The sequence below is a fragment of the Symphalangus syndactylus genome, chromosome X, assembly GCF_028878055.3.
Source record: "Symphalangus syndactylus isolate Jambi chromosome X, NHGRI_mSymSyn1-v2.1_pri, whole genome shotgun sequence".
NCBI classification, from domain to species: Eukaryota; Metazoa; Chordata; class Mammalia; order Primates; family Hylobatidae; genus Symphalangus; species Symphalangus syndactylus.
Window position 1 is genome coordinate 156,091,914 of NC_072447.2, and position 26,587 is coordinate 156,118,500.

General features: G+C 54.0%; 1 protein-coding gene across 8 annotated transcripts; it reads right to left on the bottom strand.

Annotated features, from left to right (window-relative positions):
• Positions 1-1,695: 1,695 nt before the first annotated feature.
• BCAP31 (B cell receptor associated protein 31) lies at positions 1,696-26,498 on the bottom strand. Of its 8 annotated transcripts, none has more exons than XM_055267136.2 (8): positions 26,481-26,498; positions 25,147-25,282; positions 22,864-22,964; positions 16,682-16,829; positions 5,135-5,270; positions 4,123-4,246; positions 3,195-3,295; positions 1,696-2,164 (listed from the first exon to the last, which is right to left on the bottom strand). In XM_055267136.2, the coding sequence occupies exons 2-8, from the start codon at positions 25,236-25,238 to the stop codon at positions 2,126-2,128; spliced, it is 741 nt and encodes a 246-aa protein (XP_055123111.1). In that variant the 5' UTR covers positions 25,239-25,282; positions 26,481-26,498; the 3' UTR covers positions 1,696-2,125. The 8 variants fall into 8 exon arrangements, with proteins under 8 accessions (XP_055123111.1, XP_055123110.1, XP_063491440.1 ...); XM_055267135.2 differs by lacking the exon at positions 26,481-26,498 and adding an exon at positions 26,328-26,431; XM_063635370.1 differs by lacking the exon at positions 26,481-26,498 and adding an exon at positions 26,255-26,381.
• Between the last annotated feature and the right edge of the window lie 89 nt (positions 26,499-26,587).

Sequence of the window (26,587 nt, forward strand, 5' to 3'; positions counted from 1 at the left end):
CAGCCAGGTCTCTGCCTGGATGACAATCACCCTCTGCTAATTGTTCTCTGCACCTCCAGGCCAAATGCCCTCCAAGCCACCTCATGGACCACGATGATACCAAACACACAGAAAAAAGACATTGAAAAAAGGAAACTTCACAGAGGCGTGTCATTTAAAGTGGGTTCTGAAATAGAGACACCATTACCTCAGGACTTAGCTCCTGCATCAGGGGTTAGGACACAGAGATCAACAAGCAGCAGGCTTTGCCCTCAAGCAGCTCGCAGTCTAGTGGAAGATGGGTAAGAAAACAGATCAGGACGCCCATGGGTGCAGGTGCCCTGGAACAGAAGCTGATCCAGGAAAGCGCGAGCCTGCAGGCCGCCCTCCAGTCTAGGCTGGGCAAGCGCCTCCATTTTCATCTCTAAGAGCCTGTGCCCACACCCCCCGCCCCATTGTTGTTCCATCACTCCACTAGAAAGGGCGCTCCAGAAGCTGGCCTCGTGCAGCTTTCTGTCTGCTGCTGGCCTAGGCAGAACAGCGGAAGAAGCCATCAGGGCTGGTGAGGGAAGCACCCATTTGGACTTTAGCCTTTCAAAGCTCAGAGAAGGGTGAGCTCAGGGAGGCCCAAGGTAGCCGAGAACACTTCCTGGAAAAGTGGGATCAACCTTCGGCCTTGGCACAGCAACCAGAGGGTATTGCCCACGTGTCCCCTACTCCCTCAGACACCACCTCTCAGATCGCCTGGAAAGGGACAGAACTCGTCATGAGGCGGCTGTGCTCTGAGCACAAAGGAAGGGCGACAGGATGCTAGAGAAGGGAACCACTGGCCTGGGCCCGAACAGGGCAGGCATTAGCGAGCATGCACAGCAGGCCGTCAGCTACCCTGCCAGCATCAACATCCTTCAGGGGTCCCCCCAGTTCCAGGAGACACACCTCTAACCTGCTCCCCTGACCCTTCCGCCCAGTCCTCATGCAGACAGCAGGCATGGCAGAGGCCCTGCCGGGTGGGAGCACTGTGCTGCGGGCGGGGGCTGCCTTCCTCATGTGCTACTGGAGAGCAGCACAGTGCAGGGGCCTGGGCACTGGCGCCAGGCAGGAAGCCCTGGTTCTGGCCTAGCTTGCTGTAGGCCTGGAAGACACAGCTCTGAGGGAGCCACGGGAGGGACGCCCTGGAGCCAGCACAGCTCTCTGGTGGCAGGCACACACCCAGCACGTTCTCAGGGCCAAGGGCCCCAGCCCATTCCCAGCCCCTTTCTGCCTAGCTCTGCCCTGGGCCAGCTCCAGGTCACTGCCAAGGACAAGTCTCCTCTCCCAGCTGGCATTAGTCAGAGGTCATCCTGCAAACCTTCAGGAGGGGGTGGGGCAGGGAGTGACTAGTGGCGTTCTGCCACGTTCTGTCTGTCCCAAATGTGACGAACAGGAACCCAGAGAAGGCAAGCGAGTCGTCTACCCGGAAGCCCCGCCGGTTTAGTGAGCTTCCCAAGCTGCCCACACCCAGGGAGGCAGACAGGACACACACTCGGCGGGTGGCCCTGAAGCGAGGCCTGGCCCAGCCCAGGGAGCAGGAAGACAGAGAGAGCAGGGCCTTCGAGAACAGGTGTGAGCCTGGCCTTCAGTGGGGGAAACAGGTTGAAGGGCTGTGGCCGCCCGGGGGCTCCAGGCAGGAGAGAAAGCAGAGCCCTCCCCATGGCCGCAGTCACACACCGCACCACGTACACACCATGACAACTTTTATTGCCCTCAAGAGAAACTCCAGTCCACCTGCTCCACCCACCCTCCTGCGGGACCAAAGAAAACACCCAGAGGGCAAAACAAAAAGGGGCTCAAACCAACAAGAAGTCAGCCCCACCGCAAGCCGGACTACAACTAACTCGTGCCCTCCACGCTCAGGCATGGAAGCCAGGGCTGCGCCAGGCCAAGCAGGATGACAGCAAACGCATTCTGAACGTGTAGCAATCAGGTCCCCTGTAATGTGCTTGGAGAGTGTGGGCAAGGGCTGAGACGACGAGCTATGAGCTGTGGAGGGGAATGGGGGAAGCAGAAGGGCACAAACAGAAGTACTGGAGGGAGAGGCCAGGCTCTCAGGAAGCAGCAGGCACGTGCCAGGTGGAAGCCAGCTGCAGGCAGGGGAGGAAGGAGGCCCTTACTCTTCCTTCTTGTCCATGGGACCATCTACTGCAGCCTGGAAAGGGACAGAAATCCCACAGCAGTAGGTTGGCCGGGTCCACTCCTCCCCTGCCACCTCCAGCCCCATGCCCCAGAGGTCCAAATCAGTTCCCCTCTCTCCTAACGACAGCTATTCAAGTGAGCAAGGGGCCCCTCCCCAGCTGCACCCAAAGGCCTGCCAGGGTGGGAGCGTCAGCACTGGCCCACACTCTAGGGAAAGCCCTGGACCTAACGCCAGCCAGGCAGGACTGCCAGGACCTCACTGGGGGCTGAGTCCTGGCTGCAGAGAACAGCAAGGCATCCAGTCCCCTTCAAGACCTGATCAGGCCCTTCCCAACTCTGCACACCTTTGACAGGTGCCCTCGAAGCCCAAGTCCCGCCTGCCAAGCCTGCCCTATACAGAGGGCATGGGTGCCCCCTTTGAGGCTGGACCCTTCCTCCCCACCTGCTGTGGTGCCCAAACTTGGGCCACCAAGCACTGAGGCCAGCTGTCCAAAGTTAGGAGTATTTATGTGGCCCTCACTCCCAACGTCAAGACCACCTGGGCTTCCAGATGCGGCCTGGTGCACCCAAGCTAGTCTGAGGACTCGGATCAGGCCTAGGGCAGCAGGTGATGGCCACAACTAGCACCTGCTAGGGGAGGTGCCTTTTTGACACCTTGTGCCCTCACTTGCCCAGAGATCTTTGCCCTACGTCACCCCCCAGCACTCTAGGAAAGAAGGCCAGCAGTGGGTCCCAGAGTTTCACCTGCTTCTTTGCTCTTGACCGGGCCCCAAACCATGGACTGAGCCTGAGAACGAAGGTAGGAAGGCTCAGAGCCTAGTGAGCCAGTGCCACTCCTGAGGGCCGCCTCGGCAAGTGCCTACATCTGCTGCCAGGCCACCCCTCTCCTGCCCGGTGAAGGGTCCCACTCAGTAGGGCAGAGGTGGCCAGGGGGAGTGGGGGAGAGGGCAGCCGGCCCCTGGAAGGTTCCCTCCGCACCCACAGGGGCTGCCTCATCCTGTTCTGCTCTCCTGCCCTGGGCGCAGCAATACGGGAGGGCTGACCTGCAGCTTTGCATGCTCCTCCAGCAAGCGGTCGTACTCCTTGGTGAGGCCCTCAGACTGCTTCCGCATAGCCAGAACCTGGTTTTCAGCTTTCTCTAGTTCTTGAAATGATGTAAATGACCAAGAAAACAGAAATGAAAAGACAGGAATTAGGGGGAAAAACCCCGACTGCTACAGACACCAGAAACTGGCCCAAATCTATCTCAAACGAAGTTATACAGGAGCCTACTTCTCAAAATAAAGCCCCTCTGCTTTTGCAGGCCTCCAAAGTAGAGGGAAAGGGCTGACAAAAAAGCTTAAGATAAAGCAAAAGAAATACAGAGGACATCCCCCAGTCCCTTTAACGGAGGGGTACTCTAGTGGCTCTCGGCAAGGGTAACCTCCAGGGAGGCTGAGAGTGGGAGACAGGGAGGAAGATCCCAGCCTGAAAGCGAGACCCAATGACAACCATGCCTTGCAGACAGCAGCAGCAGGCGAGGCCTGTGGTATTGGGGAAAAACGCCCCAGACTTAAGTCTATGCGTGGGAGACCAAAGACAGGCAGGCCGCTTGGGAGCCGCCCACTTCCCTCCCGAACACCACTCCCACACTCCCCTCATTCTCAGCCCCCAGGCATGCTGGGGCTACCGTGCCACACTCTGGACGGGAAAGCCCCAGCGTGCACTGCTCTAGTGCAGGGCAATCGAGGCCCACCAACTGCAGCCTGGTTCCTCCTGAGCCCCATTCAAACCACTTAGCCTCACTGGCCTGCGGGCTAAGCGTGGCTGCATTGGGGTTGGAGGCGCAGGGTGCTATTTGTTTGTTTTCAACCAGCCCTCGAGAGTGCGTGTAAGGCTTGTTACTAATACTTTGGCACAAAATGGGCAGCAGCGGGCAGAGGACGCTCCTCTGGACTTCCCTTCGGGGAAGGACACGAGGTCGAGCCTCACTTTGCTTAGTGCTGGCCAGCTCGTCCTTTAGCTTCTGCAGGTCAGCCTTCAGGCTCCTGTTCTCTTCCTCCAACTTCACCTCAGCATTCCCGACATCCAACTTGCCTCCATCAATAGCAGCTCCCTGGGAAAAGTGCCAAAGGCCAGGGTTACTCAGGAGGGAGGGAGGGAGAGGCTCCAGCCCCATCCTCCCCACTGAGCTGCGGTTCCTCAAGCTGCCCTGGCCACTCGCCCCTTTGGAAATGTCAACGCAGAACCGAGCCACCACTTGCTCCCAGCTCCTAGGCAAAGGCCAGGGCGTGGCTGCCCGCCGAGGGGAAGAGAAGCGCCAGCGTGGCCACCTGCTGCAGCTCGCCGGGCACGCCTTGCCTGCCTTGGCCCCTGGCCCTGCCTCCTTCCTGAGCAGCAGGGCTCAGCAGCTCCATGGCGCTCACCAACCCCTCCGCGGATGGCGGTGCCTTGTGCTCCCCACACAGTGCCGCTCACTGCAGTCAGGAGCCCCCAGTTTGCCTGGCCAGCTCTATTCCACCTCTGCATCCACATCCCTCCGAGCTTGCCTTGCAGCTCACCTCCTGACAGGATGTCTAAGACTGGCCAACTACCCTGCCCCCACCTCCTCTCCAGCACTGAGGGATGCCACAGACCCCAAGTTCCAGAGGGGGTGCGGCAATCTTGCAGGGAACAAGGGCCTAGCTGAGGGCCTTCGGTTCACAGCAGAGGGCCTGGCTCACTGAGGGGCCGTTTTTCTCAGGGAAGGGTCTGACTGGAAGCAGTGGATGGAAACGAGAGCAGCAACACCCTCCTCCTCACCGGGACCCTCACGCATACAGACGCCTCCAGCGGGCATACCCTCCCCACTGAGGACTTCCCCTCTGCGCCTCCACCCAACTCTGGCTTTTCAGGCTCATTTCCCAGCGTGACAGGCTAGCAGTGGCCACTGAGGCCCTAAAGAATGTGGCTCCTGCAGTGTAACACCAGGATGCCCCATGGTGGGTCGGGAAGCTGGGCTCACCTTCTTGAGCTGGTCATTCTCCTCCATGTACTTCTTGGCCGCCTCACTAGCACTCTCCGCCTGCTTTTTAAAGGCTTCATTGGAGGCCAGCAGTGTGGCCTGCTGCGAGATGAGAGTCACCAGGCGTCTAAGCAGGCTGCGATTATTTACAAAAAGAAGGGAGAAGTGAGAAAAAGAGCATGAAGGGCTGGCAGGAGCACCTCCTCGTTGCTCCCACTCCACACCTGGCTCCAGCCTGGGCCTGCCCTCTTGCCAAGGCAGCCGAGCGAGAAGCCGCCAACCTGGTGCTGGCAGCGTGAGGGAAAAGGTGGGGCCCAGGAGCTGTCCTCTGTCGCTGTGCCCAACGGCCACCCTCAGCTCTGAGAGGGGCTGGAAGCAGGAGCCTGGGGGGCTGGGAAGAGCCTCGCTACAGCATGAGGTCCCGGAACGCGGCACTTTCCGGGTCGGGGCCTAGACGTGCCAGACAAGCCACAGCACCACCTTCCTCCCTGCGAGGCTGGGCTTGCCTTGGTAAAGCAACGAGAGAAGATAATCAATCTGGGCACTTCCAACATGCCAGGCCGCATCCTCACATCTACCTGATGAGGAAGTTACTATCACTGCCCCAGCTTATAGAGGAGGAAACAGAAGTTCAGCAGCGTAAATCAATGTACCCAAGGCCAAAAACCAGAAATGGACATGGCTGGAATTCCAAATTATGTCTGCCTGACTCCAGAACCTGAGCTCGGAACCACTCTACTCTCTAAACTAACAAGGGAACAGCTCCCAGGTCCCAACGTAAGACAGAACTCTCTTCTCTGGCCAGCCTCCTTCCCAACCCGTCATGCAGGCTGCGCTGGAACACAGCCGTTATGTAACAGCACCCCAAATGAGGTCTTCTTGGGCTGGAGGGTGTAGAGGAATCAGGACACAGGCACACGCTGCCTATCTGAAGCAGCCAGGAGAGACAGGCAAACAGGTGGCAGCTGGAGGCAGATGCTAGTCCCCAAACAGAGATTGGAATGGCCACTTCATTTCCCTTGGTTCACCCTTGCCCCAAGATGTTAGCTGGCAGGAAGAGAGGAGGGAAGGACTCGTTCAAACAGTCACAACAAGGCAGGGGTTGCTTTCTCACACACCTCAGAAGGCAAGGGTCACACAGGGCCTGGGAGAAGGAAGAGACAAATCTGCTTAGTCCAGGGTGCTTCAACAACAGCTTACTCAGAAGAGTCGTAGTGGCCTCCTGCCCCAGCCAGGCCTTCACACTTCACAGCCTCTGCTCATGGCCAGGAGCAGCCCGGAAGGGCTGGAGAAAGTAGAGAGCAGACAAGGTGAGCTACCTCCCTGGCCCAAGCCATGGCTGTCCAGGGCCTCGGCAGAGCCCCTTTCCAGATGTACTCAGGACAGAAAGTACCCACCCGGGCCAGGAGATGCCCCTGAGGTTCCTGGTTTGGGGAGAGGCTTCCAGGGGCCCCTGGCAGCACCAGGAGAGCCAGGCCATTGATTCCTGGCAGAGAAGGAGAGTTTCCAGTGACATGTGCTTTCTAAAATTAGCGGCCCAGGACCTCATGGCCTAGGGCTCAGGTTTCCCTGCCTCAGCCCCCAGCTGCCCACCAGCCTGCCCCCCACTGGGCTGCAGCCTGAAGGTGGAGGAAGCTACTGAGCGCCCTAGGAGCCAGAGAGAAACAACGCATCTGACTCACATCGGCATGGCCAGAAGTCACCGGAGGGGCCTAGAAAGAAAGGCAAGTCTGACTAAGACCCAGCCCCCTGGCAAGGAGCTGCCCAGCCCCAGAGAAGATCCCACTGATGTAGAAAGAGGAAGAGGACCGCTCCTCCCAGCTGGAATTGAGGGGTGGAGGTCATGCCACCTGGTGGTACAGAGAGGACCAAGCAAGACTGAAGGCTATACTCCCCGCCACCAGGCCAGGCAAGTGGCTGCTGGTGAGTGCCCATGGCTGTCACCCCAGTACCCAGGGAAATAGCTAACACAAATGCTTCCGCGGCAGTGCAGCAGAGGCCCAGCTCTTTTCGGACCATCCCAGGCCTTTCCCGGCTACTGAGAACCAGGGCTTCCAAGATAGGCCAGGACATACACAAAGTCCAGCGCAAGATCCACGCCGTGTCTGTCCGAAAGCCTGACCCTGCCCAGCCCCAGCCCAGGCCTTCAGTTCCCAGCCTTGAGACAGTCTGGGGCTCCTCTCTGCCAGGCCCCGGTTCCCCTTCCTCTTGCCAACCCTCACAGGCGCTCCCCGCCCCCACAGCACCCTGGGCATACTCCTCCCACTGCACCCCCAGCCCAACAGTTTTTCACACCTTCTAGGTCCTCTCTCTTCCTACTGGATGACCCAGGATCATTCTCCCCCTCCAGGAACCTCACCTTCAACTGCCTCCTTCCTGGAGTCACCCTGCCCAAGCCCCTGGTCTTTTCCCTCACATATACTCCCCAACCTAGGCTGGCCAAGGCCTGCCCTTCCAAGCCAGCAGCAGGGCCACCAGTGGCCTCCTAACCGCCCAGGCCGGCGGTCACCCTGAACCCCTTGCTCTGCTGCTAAGTTACCCTCCTGAGGTCCCCTCGCAACACCCTCCTCCCACTGTTATTTTGCTCCCTCTGGGGTCTGTACTCTTCAGATGACACCCTATACCTTCTCTTCCCAGCCACTCTTATCCTTGAAAGGGTTTTCTCTGCGGCCCAGACTCATACCTAACCTCCCACTAAACATTGGCTCCTGGATGTCCCCAGAGACATTCTAGACTCAGCTTGTCGAAAACGGGCCTTCACTTGACCTGCCTGACCTGACCACCTCGTGTAGCCCCTACTGTAGTGGTAAGCAGGCAAACCGCCTTAGACTCGGCCCTCTTGGCCCCCAGCCCAAGCCACAACCCAGTGCTTTCCATGTCAACTGCAAACATGCCCGCCATCATCCCCACTGCTGGCGCCTCCTCCCTATCTGCCGCCATACGGCTTTCCCATCCACCTCCCAGAGCAAGGCAAATCCGACCACGTCAGCCCTCTGCTTAAGCCACCTGCTGCCAGCACGCACGCCATCAGTGAGCTCTGCTCCCTCACTAACCACGTGGCCCCCTACTCTAGTAACACCTAACCCCTCACCATTCCTGGAACATGCCTGGCTCTGTGTGGCAGTCCTCCAGGCCAGAATGTCCTCTCGACCCAGCTCAATCTTCACCTCCCCCCAGAAACCCTTTCGGATCACCCACCCCATCAGAGGGACGCCTTCTGGGGGCTCCTGCAGCAGCCCCCTAGGCACCCTCATGTAACTACCTCATTCTCTGTTCTCTGAGTGGCTGCCATCCGTTTATATGGCTGCCCTACCAGGCTACGAAGGTCTTTGGGCTGGGCACTGTGCCTTCATCTCTGCACTCCCATACCTGGCACACTGAAAAGGGGTCTTCCGCCCACTCCAGCAAGTATAGCTAAAAAAGGGGGGGGGCGGGGCTGGGCTTCCAGATGACTGGATCCCACTCCCAGGAGAGGAAGTGCTCCCTGACAGGCGAGGGGACAGATTTGAGGCTGCATGTAAGGCTGGACAGAATCTCCCTGGGCCTAGACTGCACCTGTGTTCACCTGGGAGCCTGGCACCAAGAGGGGCAGAGGCAGACACAGAGCTGCTCAGTCTAGCAACAGAGGAGACCGAAGACAGGAGTGGGAAGGTGCCGTCTCAGACCCGTGCTGATGGGCAAGCCAGGCTCATGGCTGCAGGGGGAAAAAACATTCACTGCCGCGACCTAAAGGCACAACCCAGAGCTCCAGCCTCTGCGTCCTCATACCCTCAGCCCTCACCCAGGGCCCAAGCAATGCAGACCAGGTCCTCTCTGATCACTGGCATTTTTCAGCCTGGGAGCCAGCCTTCTAGAACATTTTCCTGCTCCCTCACACTGGGTCACTCAGGCACATTAACGTGCGTTTCTGTCTGTTCCCTTGTAGCTTCCCAGGCCCCCAGGACAGGGCACGGAACATGGCCTTTAGCTTCTGCCTCTGCTGGATCTCCCAAGTAATCTTACCCGAATCACTGTTCTTAGCTATTCATTTCCAGAAAACAGGAAAGAACCTAAGAGCCAAAGGCATCTCCTACAGATACAGGGTGGTCACCAATAGAATGGCCTGGGGTCCAAAAAAAGGCCAGTGAACGAAACTTAAAAGAATGCAGATGTGGCCTTGGCAGACACATGGCAGCCCCAAATGCCTCAATCTGACTGGGCTTTCTTGATAGAATGTTGTTGGACACTGAGCAGGGCTATCATGCTTTTATAAAAGGTTGAGTAAACCAGAGAAGGCAGGAGAAACAGAACCTCTCCACAGACTCTAGAGAAACAGGGCCAACCATATCAAGTGGGGAGAGCCATGGCTCATAAGCACTTTTCGGCAGCCCTGTCTTCCCCCACGAGCAAGGGGAAGAGGACATGGGCTTAATAGGAAATGGGGAAGGAGCAAGTCCCGACCAAAAGATTCCATGCTGTGGCCACCCCTGGCCTGCCCTGCTGACGGGTTTCAGGCGAGTCAAGTCACTCAACCCCCAGCCCCTGCATACACATGGTGTTCACACAAGCTCACTCCTCTACCCCCAGCCCGCAGAAAGCCGGTGTCCCAGCGCCACCTGCTGACTTTCCAGGCCTACCGCAGGGTGGCCAGTGAACTCTGGGTGAACATGCCCCAGCTGTGGAAGAAAAAAATGAGGCAGCGCCCAGGCAAGGAAGCAAGTCAGGTGACGCCTCAGGAAGGCTTCAGTGAAGAAGAATGACTAACACCAGGGCTTCCACTGCCCTGGGCGACTCTTACCCACCAGTCTGGAATCAGGAAAACAGGTTACAACTGGGAGAGTCACCTAGAGCAGACCCGAGAGGGCTGCCCCAAAGGGATGCCCCAAGTCCATTCTGGTACAGCCACGTGGCCTTCCCTGTAGCCTCCCAGCACACAGACGCTAGAGAAGACGGGAAGAGGAGGGCTAGAGCTGGGGGAATTGGAGGCCGTTTCAAATGAGAACATGCCGTGTGGCAGCTCCAGCCCACGACCCAGATGGAGCTCGCCCATCCTGAGGACAGTGCAGTAAGCACAGGGCAAAGGGGCAGGTGTGGGTCTGGCCTGTCCTCCCTTCTTCTTGAGAACAAGTGACATAGACCAGCTGGGTTTCTGGGGTTTTTAAAACCAGCTATCTGAGAGGTTTGGGGTAAGCTGGAGGGTAGAGAGCAACCGAGTGAGGTAAGATAACTTAGGCAAAGGTAGTCTGTGATTAGATGACTCAACCTAAAAAAGAAGAAAAAGCAGCTCAGCAGAGAAGCATGGGCAGCTCCATCTGGGCTAATAGCAACGATGGGATTCTACCCTGGAGGGGTAAGGAGGAAACAAAAGATGCCTGTGGATCAAGTTGAGGTCAGCAAAAATTCAAGGGGCTTCCACACAAACAGGGGCCTTCCTGCGACTGGCTGCTAACCAGCACTTTGGGCCTAACCTTGACCGCCATTTAAGCTGAGTAAGGCAGAGAAGGCAGTGCAGGTCCTCTGAACACACAAACCCCAGCCCAGAGGGAGCTGCCGTCCCCAACACACTCCAAGACTCAAGAGGACCTCTTGCTAGCTGTGCCCCGAAAGTGCAAGGTTGGCAGGAAGGGAACAGGAGCGACTGCCGGAGTCTTCCACAAGTGGAAACCAGCGGCTCATCCGGTGTGGTCCCCTGGAGGTGGCCCCGATGCATCCATCTTCACAAACTTTCATAGCTCCTAAGACCTGAAAAGCTGGGCTTCTTGTCTAAAAAGCCCGACAAGTTCAACCCAGACACGCACCTAAAGCTGTCGCCGTCAGCCCAGGACAGCCCATTCAGTCACCAAAGGTTTCAGCGGCCCTTCATATGTGCCAGGCCCTTGGCACTGAGCTTAACAGTCTAAAGAGGAAGAGCCCAGGTTTTCCATGATGGGCAACCCTGCCAAATGCCACGCCTCAGAGCTGCATGTGCAGGCTGCCCTGGGACCCAAGGACAGCACTATGGGTCAGCCAGGGACATGGTGTGGGCCCCTCGGAACAGGCTCCACAGGGAAGCCTCGGAGATTCACAAAGAGGAGGTGCCGGCTGGGCCAGCAGCTGGAGGGGGTGTTCCGCACAGAGGCCCCCAAAATGCTCAGAGAATCAAGTTGGGGGAGAGCATGTGTTACGTGAGGCTCTCCCATGAGACCCACATGGCTGCTTCATGACAGGGGGAGGCCGAAGCAGAGACTGTGGAGGAGCCGCGTCCTGGAGGATCCATGTGATAGCAAGCCACTGGAAGTGGGGTGCACAGGCCAAAGGGGGGAAGGCAGGTGGCAGGGAGCCCACTTGGTCTATATGGGATGGTGGCGGCCCCACCACAGCAGTGGTCCCAAGGGTTGTGAGAGAGGCTTAGGAGGTGACATCTACAGGCTGTTTCATGGGTGGAGTCCAGCTCTGCAGGCTGAAGACTTCTGGAGGTTGGCTACTTGACAACGTGAAAGTGCCTCACCCTGCTGGGCCACACACTGAGAAATGGCCACGATGGTTGGGCAGTCACATGGGACAAGAAGAAAGGGCAGATCAGCCCCAGGCTTCTGGGTCAAGTGACAGGACTGAGACAGTAGTGGCAGTGGCAGGACAAAAGCTCAGGAAGGCTTTGGCTGGGAGGCTGGGACTCTCCCACTGCTATCCCAGGCAGCAGCAGCAGCAGACTATGGGGGGCCAAGGGTACAGGCTTGCTTCTAGGTGTGATGTTTCCTTTCAGGCCAGGCCCCCTTTCCCAATTACAAGGGCTACTCGGAGGTTCTCAGGCTAACCTCCTATGTGTCCTAAGCCCAGTCCTGCTGAAAACTAGTGCCAAGCACCAGGATTTCTCTGGAACGTGCTCCCCTCCTTGGCCACTAACCTGCTCACATCCTCCTTCTTGATCTTGCTTCCCTCTTCCTTCTGCTCCCCGATCTTCTATCACTCTGCTGGAGGCTGGAATCCATCCTGCCGTCACATTCCCTTTGTCCCGGCCTCAATACCTCTGTGAAGCCAGCAACCCAAGCTCGACTGCCCGGAAGCACCCTATCCTGCTCATCTGCCAGGCCTCCCCTGCTCTCCCTGTCCCCTCCTTTCCTTGCTGTCCCCAGGCCTGGCCAGAAGTCCCACTCTGCAACCAGCCCTCACACCTAGCACGATAGTGTTACTCCATGGGCAGCCAGAGCTCCCTTTCCAGCAGGCGGCTGCGTCCTCGCATTCCGCAAGTCCAGAGCAGAACCAAGATCATCTCAGACTCCCAGAGACTAGAAAAGCCTGCTGATTCAACTCCACCTGGGCCTCTCAGGTCTGTCCCCTCTCCCCACTTCTGCTACCACTGCCCCAGTTCAGGTTCCCAGCAAGTCTCATTGACAACCTCTAACTTGGTCTCCCCACTTTAGGCTCTCCAGCTCCACTCCAGCCCATACACCCTTGCAAAATACTAATCCACACAGGTGACCGCATCCCAGCAGTACTGAAATACCCACTAGGCAGGCTCTCTACCACTCAGAAAAGTTGCATACGAAGTCTGGAACCCTTAACTCCTAACCATCTAACCTGCTCAGGCCATGAGTACCTGCTCGCGCCATGAGTACCTGCTTGTGTTCAAGAACTGAGCCTCTCAGCGGGACATGAAGAACACGGAAAGAAAGAGGGGTGGGTGTGGTGGCTCATGCCTGTACTCCCAGCACTTTGGGAGGCCGAGGTAGGCAGATCACATGAGGCCAGGAGTCGGAGACGACCAGCCTGGCCAACATGGCAAAACCCTGTCTCTACTAAAAATACAAAAATTAGCCAGGCGTGGTGGCATGTGCCTGTAGTCCCAGCTACTTGGGAGGCTGAGGCATGAGAACTGCTTGAACCCAGGAGGCGGAGGCTGCAGTAAGCCGAGATTGTGCCACTGCACTCCAGCTTCGGCAACACAGAGACTCTGTCTCAAAAAAAAAAAAAAAAAGAAAAAAAATCAACAACAAAAAAGAAAGAGACAGATAATAGGAGTGGCACTGGTGCTCCAAGAGGATCAGGAGGCCCAAAGAAAGCTGACTAGCTGAGGCCACTGTTTATGACATCAGAAACAGAGCTGCAGGCTCGACGTCCACCAATGAGGAATTGGGTAGACACTCAGGAACACTCAAGAATGCTGAAGAGGCCAGGCACAGTGGCTCATGCCTGTAATCCTAGCACTTTGGGAGGATGAGGTGGGAGGATTTCTTGAGCCCAGCAGTTTGAGATCAGCTTGGGCAACAGAGCAAGACTCTGTCTCTACAAAAAATTTAAAAATTAGCAGGACGTGGTGGCACATGCCTATAGTCCCAGCTACTCGGGAGGCTGAGGCAAAATAGCAGGGCTGCAGTGAGCCATGATCACACCAATGCACTCCAGCCTGGGTGATGGAGCGAGACCTTGTCTCAAAATAAATAAATAAATAAATAAATAAATAAATAAATATATATATATATGCTGGAAACAGGTCAGTTGTCCCAGAAAAACATTCATGATAAACTGAGTAGAACATTCAAGTCACCAAGGGGCATTTAAAGCATGTGGTGCTTTAAAGCCCTGTGGTTAACTTTTTTTAAACACGGGAATGTTTTTAAAAAGCATGTGGAGGCTGGGTGTAGTGGCTCAGCTGCCGCACCCTCTCGTGTTCCCATCCAGTAGCCTGATGCAAAAAAGCCATGTGGTTGGTCTTGCGTGACTTCTTAGAAAAGGAAACGGTGATCCCAGGGATCAGTGTGGATTCACCAGTTGCCCATAAGCGACCTAGTCATTTCTGGAATTTTGCCGGAAATATATACTCCTTGCTCGTCTAAAAGTTAAATCTAAGATGGTGGCTGTGACCCTAGAGGAACTTGGCTTTCTGTGTGATGCTCTTGTCCAGCCTTACGGCCATGCAGCCCATTTGCAGCTTGCAGGAAACACTTAAAAAACAAAGCAGGCTGGGCGCGGTGGCTCACGCCTGTGATCCCAGCACTTTGGGAGGCTGAGGCGGGCGGATCACCTGAGCTCAGGAGTTTGAGACCAGCCTGGCCAACACGGTGAAACCCCATCTCTACTAAAAATACAAAAAATTAGCAGGGCATGGTGGCGGGCGCCTGTAGTCCCAGCTACTTGGGAGGCTGAGGCAGGAGAATGGCGTGAACCCGGGAGGCGGAACTTGCAGTGAGCCGAGATTGAGCCACTGCACTCCAGCCTGGGCGACAGAGTGAGACTCTGTCTCAAAAAAAAGAGTGAGCCCCCTAAGGCTTCTATGTGTATGTGTGGATGGAGCCAATCCACATGGCAGCCACTCATGTGGGTTAGGACCACACCTAACTACACTGTTCTGCTGGCACCTTCCCCACACTTCAGCATCCGGTCCTTAAGAACAGACTCAGACTGGCAAGCATCACGCTAAAAATCCATCTACACTCCATCTATAGACGGCTGACAGAACTTCTCCGGGAATTCATAGCAGTCACCAATGATCCCGCTCTTCTTTTCCGAAAGCATACAAGCTATTCTTTCTAGAGCATGGCTGGAGATCAAAGTCAACCCTCCCCAGGTCAATTCCTCATCTACCTTCTCCTCCCTTTGGAAATTGGGATGTTTGCCAGGCTGCAGTCTGCCAGTATCTCTCCCACTCTGCAAATCCTCAAGATTCGGTGGCAATTTCATCTGCAGATGATCTCAACAGCTTTTGGACATAATCTCATCAAGTCTAAGTGCAAAGTACATCATTTAGGGATGCTACTCTTGACCATCTGTAATTTCCATTTTCTCATCCTAGTGTTTCCTTTGCCCTTGACCACCTACCCTCCATCTCCTTCCTTACACAGACGTATAAAAGGGACTGCCTTCTCCCCACTTCTCCATATCTTTCATGATTCAGAGCTCCCAGCAGGTTTTCACCTTCCCGATACTATTCCTTTTTTTTTTTTTTTTTTTTTTGAGATGTCGCCCAGGCTCGAGTGCAGTGGTGTGATCTCGGCTCACTGCAACCTCTGCCTCCCGGGTTCAAGCAATTCTCCTGCCTCAGCCTCCCGAGTAGCTGGCACTACAGGCACCTACCACCAAGCCCAGCTAATTTTTTTGTATTTTTAGTAGAGACAGGGTGTCATCATGTTGGCCAGGCTGGTCTCGAACTCCTGACCTCAGGTGACCCACCTGCCTCTGCCTCCCAAAGTGCTGGGATTACAGGCGTAAGTCACCGCACCCAGCCCACCCCTCTCCCATACTATTCTTAAAGCTCTAGAAGCTTTTCTGGTAGATGGCCTAGTTTCCTCTCTTTCCCTCCTCAATGTGGTCTTTTTTCCTCATTTTGCTGACTGTCACACTCAGAATTCTGGTTTTGAGAATCAGCCTTCCAGATCTGCTTCCCTTTCAGCCTCAGAACACAAGATAATACTTGTTTGGAACTTCCTGAAAAATTTAGGGTATGTTTCTGACTCCTCCCAGCCCTCCTGACTTTCTTAAGTTTGAAGATAGCAAGCTTGTAGATCAAATCTGTGATCAAACCCATTATCTTGAAAAAACGTGTTTGCCTTTTCTAGCTCCACCCCTCTTTCCAACTTGGTTGCAGATAGTACAAGATCATCTAAACGACAGACTTTAAGACAAGTAGTCACCGTAGCACCCAGTAAAACAGGGTACACCAGGTGACTAGAGAGCAAGAATCTCTTGGGCATGGAGATTCCTGAGTCTCGGGGCACAAAACCAAGCGGGGAATAACTGTCCGTGAGCCTGAGAATCACTTGGTGCTATGGTCCGAGTGCCCTTCAAACTTCATGTGTTGGAATTTAATCCCCACTGCGGTAGCATTAAGAGGTGGGGTCTTTTGAGAAGTGATTAAGTGATGAGAGCTCCACCCTCAAAGCAAGCGCCTTTCCAATGCCTTCATACGCCCTTGGTCTGAGCTCCCATCCACCTCCCAGCCAGGCCCTGCTGATCAGAACGGCTATGTGAAGCAGGAGGCAGCAAACAGAGCCCCAGGCTCAAATAGGCACTTCGTAGTGGTCCAGTTTTGCCCAACTAGTTACCCTTGGCCCTGATCAAGGCACTTAGTTTTACCAAAAAAATCATCAGAAATACTCTGGCTGCCATGGAATGTAACATGCCCTCATTACAAGTTTCACGTGGGGACGGCCCTGAGGTGAGGAGAGACCCGGCCTCTTCGTGCCACTTTTACCTGCTGTCCCTAGGTCAGCACCCCAGACACAAAGAGCCCCCCATTCAATCGCTCCCTTGTGAGCTGAACTCTGAAGGTCCTCTCCCAGAGGAGGGCAAGGCCTTACCGTTACACCTCACTCTCCATGCAAACAGACCGTGAGATAGTAATCTGTTTGCCTGAGAGTATGTGGTGTGTGAGGGTCTTCTGATATTTCGGGCAGCCCTCTCCTACTCTCCACGCTGCCTCTGGAGGTCAGGAGAAAACTATGTGGCTTCCCTAACACAGACAGGGCTTTGGGATCCAGGCCACAGACTGAGGAGGAATCAAAGTCACAGGGGGAGACTGAGCCCACTGAGCTCCGTGTCCGTGGCTAGCCCACGGCTCCTTTCACAGCACCTGCCCCCTCAACCCCCACTCACAAGGACAGCAGCAAGGAAAAGCCAGCAATGTAGAGATTCCTCTGGGCACGGAAAAGCTTCATGTGGAAGTGTTCCATGGCCCCAGGATTGTTCTGGAGGTTCACCTTTTCGGTCACATCATCATACTTCCGAATTTCGCGCACGGCATCTGTGGTGGAGCAGAGAGGAAACATAGGCATTTAGCGGACACTAGGGCAAGATAAGCCCATACCAGGCAGACAGGCGGCATGAGACAGGTCAGACTCACTTCCCTCAAATCGGCCTCCCCAGTTCTTCCCACTTCTACGCACACACACCCCTCATGGGATGCTGTTATCAGAAGCTCCCACCCTCAAGCCAGGCGCGGTGGCTCACGCCTATAATCTCAGCACTTTGGGAGGCAGAGGCGGGCGATCACCTGAGGTCAGGAGTTCGAGACAAGCCTGGCCAACATGGCAAAACCCCATCTCTACTAAAAATACAAAAAAAAAAAATTAGCCCAGCGTGGTGGTGAGCAGCTGTAATCCCAGCTACTCGGGAGGCTGAGGCAAAAGAATCATTTGAACCTGGGAGGCGGAGGTTGCAGTGAGCCGAAATTGAGCCACTGCACTCCAGCCCGGGGGAAGAGCGAAACTCCATCTCAAAAAAAAAAAAAAGGAAGCTCCCACCCTCAGACCCACTCCTTCCTCCAGCTTTTCAATCCCTGGCCCCATTCTACACAGGCCCCAAGCTTGCTCTGCAGTTCAAGATGCTAACCAAGCCTAAAGAGTTTCTGGAAATGGGGATGGCTTCCTTTTCCCATGGTGCCCCCAACCGCATCTTGTTCTGTTCATCTCAAGTTGGCCCATAGCCCCCCCAACCCCCACAATGATAAGCCAGGTTGAACCTGCAGATGGAAATGCCTGCTCCAGGGACCTAAGGTGCTTAAGAGTCAAGACCCAGGCCAGATGTGGTGGCTCACACCTGTAATCCCAACACTTTGGGAGGCCACGGCAGGAAGACTGCTTGAGGCCAAGAGTTTAAGACCAGCCTGGGCAACACAGGGAGACTCTCTCTCTCTCTCCAAAAAAAAAAAAAAAAAAAAAAAAAAATTTTAAATAGCTGGGCATGGTGGTACACACCTGTAGTCCCAACTACTTGGGAGGCTGAGACAGGAAGATCACTTGAGCCCAAGATGTCAAGGCTGCTGTGAGTTACGATCACACCACTGCATTCCAGCCTGGGCGACAGAGTGAGACTCCGTCTCGAAAAAAACAAAACAAAACAAGCAAACTAACAAAAAAATAGGAGTCAAGACCTGCAGGATGCCAGCTAGGGGTCAAGGGTTTCATTTCAAAGCTTTACAATGGGTTTTATTATCTATGATGTTTTATTCTGATTACAAAAGGAATTCACGCTCATCGAAAGTTCAAACACACCCAAAACGTAGAAAGGGAAAGGATCCCATAACATAATCACATCCAGCAGTATATACAATAAAAATGTGGCCACCTCGTCTGAAGTCATTTTTAGTCACATTACACTATGTTACCTGCTTCGTAATAGACATCCATCTCTGAAATTATCTTAAATACATTTTTGGGGTCCATCTCTCCCAAACTAGACTACAAACTTCGTAAGAGCAGAAATCTTTTATACTATATTCCCAGGGCCTGGGATAGTTGTGAGTGCAGAGTGGGCACTGAAATAATTGCTCAGTCGGTGAGCAGCCTCTGCTCCTGAAACAGCCGCTGTTAGACATATAGAGCTCCAGTTAACAATATATTTACATCTGTCTCTAATTGCTGAGTCAGTGAGCAGCCTCTGCTCCTGAAAGAGCTGCTGCTAGACATATAGAGCTCCAGTTAAAAATATATTTATATCTGTCTCTAATGTAGAAATTGAGCCACACCAAACCTAATGCTTTTCCCCATGCATCCTGAGACATCCTTTTAAGTCAATACACTAAGATCTACCTAAAGAATGCTCTTAATAGACTCCCATATGAGAGGGGCAAGGTGTCATTGTATGGGTATCGAGGTTCTTTTCGTATGGTGGGTTACAGGGTCTCACTCTGTCACCCAGGCTGGAGTGCAGTGGCACGATCCCGGCTCACTGCAACCTCCACCTCTCAGCCTCCCCAGTGACTGGGACCACGAGTGTGTGCTACCACACTCAGTTAATTTTTTCTTCTATTTTTGACAGAGATGGGGTTTCGCCATGTTGCCCAGGCTAGTTTCAAACTCCTGAGCTCAAGCAACTGCCTCGGCCTCCCAAAGTGTGGGGATTACAGGCATGAGTCAGGGCACTGGCCTCATGGGGTTCTTAATTTCCAGTTTTAGGCTGCTTGGTTTTTATGTTGATCTTGCATTATAAAAATCTGCCCATCCCCTGGCACCACGAAGCGAGTACTCTCAAACGCTGTTAGCAAGGGTAAAAACAGCACACCTGTATAAAATGCAAAACGTTCATACCCTCGTCCACCTCTGAATTTATCCCACAGAAGTATTTGCATAAATTTGCAATGATTCGAAGATGCTTATAAAGAATGGATTATGACACAACCACATGAGAGAATACTACGTGATCTTTAAGAAGAATGAGATTGCTATAAAAAGATGTTGGCCGGGCACAGTGGCTCACGCCTGTAATTCCAGCACTTTGGGAGGCCAAGGTGGGCGGATCACTTGAGGCCAGGAGTTCGAGACCAGCCTGGCCAACATGGTGAAACCTCGTCTCTACTAAAAATACAAAAAATGAGCCAGGCATGGTGGCTGGCGCCTGTAATCTGCAGCTACTCGGAAGCTGGGGCAGGAGAATCGCTTGAACCTGGGAGGTGGAGGTTGCAGTGAGCCAAGATGGCGCCACTGCACTGCAGTCTGGGCGACAAAGTGAGACTCCATCTCAAAAAAAAAAAAAAAAAAAAAGGTGTCTAAGGTACAGCAAGTAGAAAAAGCAAAATCCAAAGTATTGGCTGGGCTCTGCTATGGACAGCAGTCTTATTTCAGAGCTGTGCTACCAGCTCAGGCGTGGAATGCTCCTCCTGCCATGTCCTAGCAGGAATGTGGAAGGAAACATAAATACTTTCTGTGGATGATCCCACCGCTGTAGACATTTTATTAAAGACGTCAGCATAAAAAACGCCTCTGGAAATGCACAACAAAATATTCATGATGGTTACCTGTGGGACACGGGATTACGGGGAGTTTAACTTTCTAAATTCAATTTTTGAATTTTTAAGAATAATTACTGTGGGGAAAAGAAAGAGAGATCAGCCTGTTACTGTGTCTATATAGAAGGAAGTAGACATAAGAGACTCCATTTAGTTCTGTATTTGAGATGCTGTTAATCTGTGACCCTACCCCCAACCTTGTCCTTGCAAGAGACATGTGCTGTGGTGACTTAAGGTTAAAAGGATTTTGGGCGGTGCAGAATGTGCTCTGTTAAACAAGTGCCTAAAGGCTGCTTATGGTTAAAGGTCATCACCATTCTCTTAAATCTAGAGAAAAAGAAAAACATTTGTCTCCTGCCTGTCCCTGGGCGATGGAACATCTCCAGGTAAAACCCTTTGTGTGCTTTGTTTACTGAGTAAGGAGAAAACTGCCTTTAGGAATAAGGTGGGGCTTGCTGGAGCAATACTGCTAAAAGGTTTATGGAGATGTTTGCATATGCATCTCAAGGCACAGCATTTTCTTTTAAACTTATTGATGTTACAAGGATTTTTTGTTCATGTGTCTTACTGCTGATTTCCTCCCTACAATGATCCTATTGTCCAGTCACTCCCTTATCTTTTTGATGGTAAAGATAATTATCAATAAATACTAAGGGAACTCAGAGGCCGGGGCCGGTGTGGGTCCTCTGTAAGCACAGCACCGGTCCCCTGGGTCCCGCTTTTCCTTCTCTACACTTTGTCTCTGTCTTATTCCTTTTCTCAAGTCTTTCGTCCCACCTAACGAGAAGCACCCACAGGTGTGGAGGGGCAGGCCACCCCTTCAAATTACCCATTATTTTTGTAATCAGAAAAACAAGATAAACATGTTTCCTTACACTGTCACCTGCATCCAGGAATCCCACCACCCTAAGGACCACCTTGGCCAATGACCAAGAGTGGGGATGGGGGACTGAGCAATACTAACCCAAGTCCCACAGTAGAACCCAGCCCTCCGTCTCGGGCCTCAGCCCAGGTGGGAAGATCCTGCACCCTCAGCAACTCCACCCTCCAGGAGGATCTGCTCAACCCTCCCCGCCCCCAAGCAAGGCCACAGCTCTAGCTAGTTATGCCCGTTACCCTTCACTAGTACCTGTGACTAACACTTCTGTTTGAAGAAGGCTCTGCAGATCTTTCTAGATTATGCTTCTTAACATGAGAGTAGGAAGCAGCCAGTCATCATGGCCATATGTCCCCCCAGAACTTCCAAGCAGTTCCCCGATCCCAAAAAAGAATGAAGGCTTTGTCAACTACTGCATTCCGCAAAGGATCTCTCCAGCCCACTCAGTGCTCTAGGAAAGAAACATACTCCTTCTGGTTTGGGGAAGGGGCAAGACCCTGAGGGAATCATCCTCAGCATGGTCCCTCCCTTCCCTAGTTATTACCCCCACCCCAGACCCAAAAGCCAAAACACACATGCTCAGTTCAAAAACTCAGTGGCCTGGGAACGAACATATATTACCTACCTACTCCTGGCTTGGAGGCTGCTCAGGGAGAGAACCCTGGTTAGAAAGAGCTACCTCTTGGGGCCTTGCCAAGTATTTCCAGAACACTGAGGTGCTCAGGCAGCTGGCACCTACCCTATGTGGTTGGAAGCTGTCAGGTAACACTTGGCCTGTTCAGAGGCAGTCCTGCCTGAACATATCCTATCAGGCTCTGAGACATCAGGAAGGAGAAATGCCTAATGCTGAAGCTGGTGGGTGAGGCTTTGCACATTCCCCTGAACCACAGCCCCCCACCCGCTCAGCATTTCTGCTGGGACTCGGTGGGAGGAGTGTTCCACGCCTCGGCAGGCACCACAGCTCTGAGACAAGAGTGGTGTCCACAGCAGAGCCAAGCCAATACTCTGGAGCCCAAACAGGGGGACATATCGATCACTTACCACAGCAGAACAACAAACATCTACCAGTCAGACGAGCTTTATTGATTCTTGTCTCCAGATGGTCACCCTACCACTTCATTACAAAATGTCTGCCTTTCATCTTAACACCACCTGGCCTGGCCTTATCCCAGAGCTTGCTTGCCCTTGGACCAGTTTATCTTTCAAGCACCTGCTAGTGTGCACCTCAATGTTAGAGTTTACAGAACTACAGAGCTGGAACGACCTGGGACAACCTCAAGTCTAGCCCAGATGCAGAGAGGTCTAGGATCTCTTCCCAAGATATGTTGCCACACATCTCTGTGTCCTCCTCCTACTACTACAGGGAATGGCAGGACTTCCCTTCCCAGCTAGGCTCACTGTGTGCTTGGTTGCTCAGTCCCCCATTAGAGGCCCTGCTCCAGGCAATTCTGCTGTTTAAGTGACTGGTGAGCAGCACTACTCAGACCAAGGTCACAGGCCAGTTAGCTTCTCTTGGCTTCAGTTCTAGAGTGACCTGAGAAGCAGCCTCAGAAACCTAAGGCATCCCTTCTCCCAAAGTCTTGAAAAAAAGCAATGTAAGGTGGCCGTCATAAGGCTGCATACAAACTGCTTGGTATAAGCCCATGCCCACTGCTAGACGGGCCTCTTTTTTTTTTTTTTTTTTTGAGATGGAGTTTCCCTCTTGTTGACCAGGCTGGAGTGCAATGGTGCGATTTAGGCTTACCGCAACCTCTGCCTCCTGGGTTCAACTAATTCTCCTGCCTCAGTCTCCCAAGTAGCTGGGATTACAGGTGCCCGCCACCACGCCCAGCTAATTTTGTATTTTTCGTAGAGATGGGCTATCACCACATTGGCCAGGCTGATCTCGAACTCCTCATCTCAGGTGATCCACTGACCTCAGCCTCCCAAAGTGCTGGGATTACAGGCATGAGCCACCATGCCCGGCCTAGAGGGGCCTCAAAGTGAAGAACCGACTAGCAGTCAGCAGCATGGGCAAAGGGAGGCTCTTCCTTCCCTCAAGAGAAAGACACAGCATTTCATTAGTCTGTCTCCCAGCAGCCAAAACTGGACGCTACACATCAAAAGCGGTAAAGGGTTTTGCAGCAGAGACCAGGGTCTAGGTCAGGTAGCTGCCCTCAGCCACAGCTCACTCACCGAAGACCAACAGCACAAGGATGACAATGAGAACCACAAAGAAGGTGTTGCCATAGGACACTACCAACTCCACCAGCCGGGACTTGAAAATCTTCTGCCATCTGTGAAGAAGACAAAAAGGACAGGAGCTAAAGAGAAAGCACACACACTGGCTCTAGGGCCCTGAGCAAAATGGAAATCCAGCTTTGTACTCTTCTCCAATGGCCGAATAGCCCACGAAAAGTCAGCCTCGGTGGCCTGCAATTCTCTACTTTGACATCTGTTCAAAACTATTGGAAAAAAGGCCAGGTGCAATGGCTCACACCTGTAATCCCAGCACTTTGGGAGGCCAAGGTGGGTGGATCACTTGAGGTCAGGAGTGCAAGACCAACCTGGCCAACATGGTGAAACCCTGTCTCTACTAAAAGTACAAAAATTAGCCAGGCGTGGTGGCACCTGTAATCCCAGCTACTCAGGAGGCTGAGGCAGGAGAATCACTTGAACCTGGGAGGCAGAAGTTGCAGTGAGCCGAGATCGTGCCACTGCACTCCAGCCTGGGTGACAGAGCGAGACCCTGCCTCAAAAAAAAAAAAAAAAAAAAAAAAAAAGATGCTGGTCTACGTATAGATCTAAATGTCTGGAAAACTAATCTTTTTTTTTTTTTTTTTTTTTTTTTTGTCTCGCTCTGTTGCCCAGGCTGGAGTGCAGAGACATAAGCCACCACTCCCAGCCTGGAAAACTAATCTTAAACATGGGTAGTTGGCTGGGCACAGTGGCTCATGTCTGTAATCCCAGCACTTTGGGAGGCTGAGGTGGGCAGATCATCTGAGGTCAGAAGTTCAAGTCTGGCCTGGCCAACATGGTGAAATCCCATCTCTACTGAAAAAAAAAAAAAAAAAAAAAAAATTAGCTGGGCATGTTGGCAGGCACCTGTAGTCCCAGCTACTAGTGAGGCTGAGGCAGGAGAATCGCTTGAACCCGGAAGGTGCAGGTTGCTGTCAGTGGAGACCACACCACTGCACTCCAGCCTGGGTGACAGAGCAAGACTCTGTCTCAAAATAAAAACAAAAACAAACAAAAAAACCACCATAACAAAAAGAAAACATACTGGTAGTCACTGAAAAGGGAAACTTACTTTTCATTGTACTCCCCTTTGTAATATTCAAATGTTTGCCCCATACACGTTATTTCTTTAAACTGGCTTTCCACATGATAAACCTTGGTTTGTCTATATCCCCCCACCCTGTTATGATGAGATGGACCCCAGACCTCACATCATTTCCATCCACAAATGCTTTGGGATGCAGCTCTAAGAAGAGACTTCAGAAGTGTTTATACACTGTTCAAATCAACAAGAAGCCCTCATCATCAGGGCTGGAGTTGAAAATGCCAATCACTGCAGGCAACGATATTTGTTTGAATCCGGACCCAACAAAGTACCGATTTGGCATTCGGTAGATAAATGTCTTAAATCCCTCTTATTCTGGAAGCTCCCCCTTCCCTCTCCCTCTTTCATTTGCTTTTCCAGTTTGCTTTGTGTAGAAATCAGATTGTCCTCTAAAGCTTCCCAGATTAAAGCTCCCCGGGGCCCTCTATCTCTGCATGTCTTGTCAACTGTACGAAGGTGTGGTTTTCTGCAAGAATCCTCCTCAGACAGCACTGCATACTTTCTATGGTATCACATGAGAGAGAATTTTTCACGAAAAAACGGCCTTTAAAAATACCTGTGGAGATTTGACCTTATTCGTAATATTGTAATTTAAATAGCGACGTGTTCAGGTATTATACATAATTAAAATTAATCTCCAATTCACTTTTAACAGGTCCTCTGTTCATTAAAAGGGAATATGGCTTCATCCTCCACAGGCTGAGTAATGTTCACGCAGCCACTGCGCAATGCCAGTGAGACTAGTTAGGAGGACAAGAGTCACCAAATCAGTAACAACGTGACCCAGTGGTGCAAGTCTTCCGAATCCCACGCTACCATCCCAGCACCCCGTGGACCAAGAGCAGGCGGGAGGGCATCATTTCCAGAACTGTAACATAGATCTTCCTGCCTCTCGGGGGCATTCTGAAGACCAGAAGGCAGGGGACACAGGAAAAGGAACTGAGCAAGTCATGACGAAGCAGAACCCTGGGGAGGGTTGGCAATAACAAACACAACCCCTGCCCCCCCACCCCAGACAGGTTCTACCTGTTCCATCGGGTCCCAATTCCAGGGTCCACCAGCTGCACACACCAATCCCAGGGCTAGGGCACAGGCACCCTCCTGCCTAACTCGCCTGCTTGCTCCACAGGCCATACCTTTTAGGAGAAATGAAGGGAATGCAGAGAAGCAACACAACAAAGACCTCCGCATAGAGGAAGGTGGCAACTGCAGTCCACTGCAGACTCATCCTGTTGCTAGAAGGTTTCCCACAGGGAGATGTGAGCTTGTTTCCTGGCAGGGCACAAAAGGAACAGGACTTGTAAGCGCTGGGCAGCCAAGAACATCCAGTTCAGTTACCCTGCGAGGCTGGGGCCGCCACTCTCCACCCTGACCCCCTGCACTTCGCTTCAGAGTCTCTGATTCGCTGGCGGAAGCAGGGCTCCACTCGGCAGGGCCTCTTGGCCAGCAGCGTTCACAGGCCCCACAAACTTCCGTTCGCTGGTCAGTTACCTGCCCCCCCTTCAGCACCTGTGTCAACACGTCCACAGCGGCCTCTCCCGACGACCCCTGCCCCATGAAGCCCGAGATTTCCGACGCCCGTTTAACTGAAAGGCGTTCTTCGGGAAGAACAGTGCCAGGGCACCAAGAGAAGGACGCCTTGGCACCCATCGGGCGCTGCCTTCCCCGCCAGGCAGAACTCAGCCGCAGAGGCGGGCGCTCTGCGGGCCCAAATCCCCGCTACCAGGCGGGCCCAAGGCCGCACCTAGTACAAGCGCTGCCGACGCCCCCGCCTCCCACCGTCCCCACGGCGCCCACGGAGAGAAGCTGGCACCTCCCTCGAGGATCAAGCGGCCTTCCGCCCGGGGCCGCTTCGCCTCCGGTGGGCTGGAGGCCCGCAAGAGCGACTCCTAGAGGGCAGGATTCGGGACCAAGCACCTCAAGGCCCCATACGGAGAAAGTTCTAGACGCAGTCTCCTCAGAAGCCAGGGGTCCTTCCAGTAGCCCTCGCGGGCCACAGCGCCCATGCAGAGCGAGAGCCGACCGCGCGCACCGGGGGGTCCCCCCGACTTGGCCCCTGCCTGGCACACCGTCCCGGAGGCCCAGCCGGGCCGCTCCTCCAGGTGGGGCTTCACCGCCCCCGCCCCGCCCCCGAGACCAGCTTCTAGAGGCGCCGCCCGGTTTCCCCTCGCCCTTGCCCCTCACACCCAGGTAGGCTGCGGGCCCCGACATTCCCCGGCCCCCGGGCCTCCCCGCGCCGCTCGCCTCTCTCCCTCGTCGATGGGCCGGGGAGCCTCGGCGGTCCCGGAGCCCAGCCCGGCGCGCGGAGCCCGCTCACCGAGTTTCCCACAGTCAGCGTGCAGGCCCCGCCGCAGCAACCCAACTCTCCCACAGCAGCCCCGGCCCCGCCCCTCATCCCGCGGCCGGAAACCGGAAGCGCCCGCCGGGCACCGCCCACCAGCCCTCGCGAGGCCCCGGAGGCTCCGCCTACGTCCGCTTCCCGCCCCGCCCCGGAGCGGAGGGCCGGCGCTCCGAGCGCGAGAGGAAGAGGCGCCTCGGGCTCCGGGCGCGCAGGGCGGGGTGGAGCGAGCACGCGGG

Bases quoted from the DNA above. Each gene is read 5' to 3' on its own strand.
- BCAP31 (XM_055267134.1), bottom strand. From the start codon at position 25,660: ATGGGTGCCAAGGCGTCCTTCTCTTGGTGCCCTGGCACTGTTCTTCCC. The intron at 16,830-22,863 runs GTGAGTGAGCTG...GCTCCACCACAG, and splicing joins CCTTGTGCTGTTGGTCTTCG to ATGCCGTGCGCGAAATTCGG. The intron at 5,271-16,681 runs GTGAGTGGGGGT...AAATAATCGCAG, and splicing joins TTTTCCTTGCTGCTGTCCTT to CCTGCTTAGACGCCTGGTGA.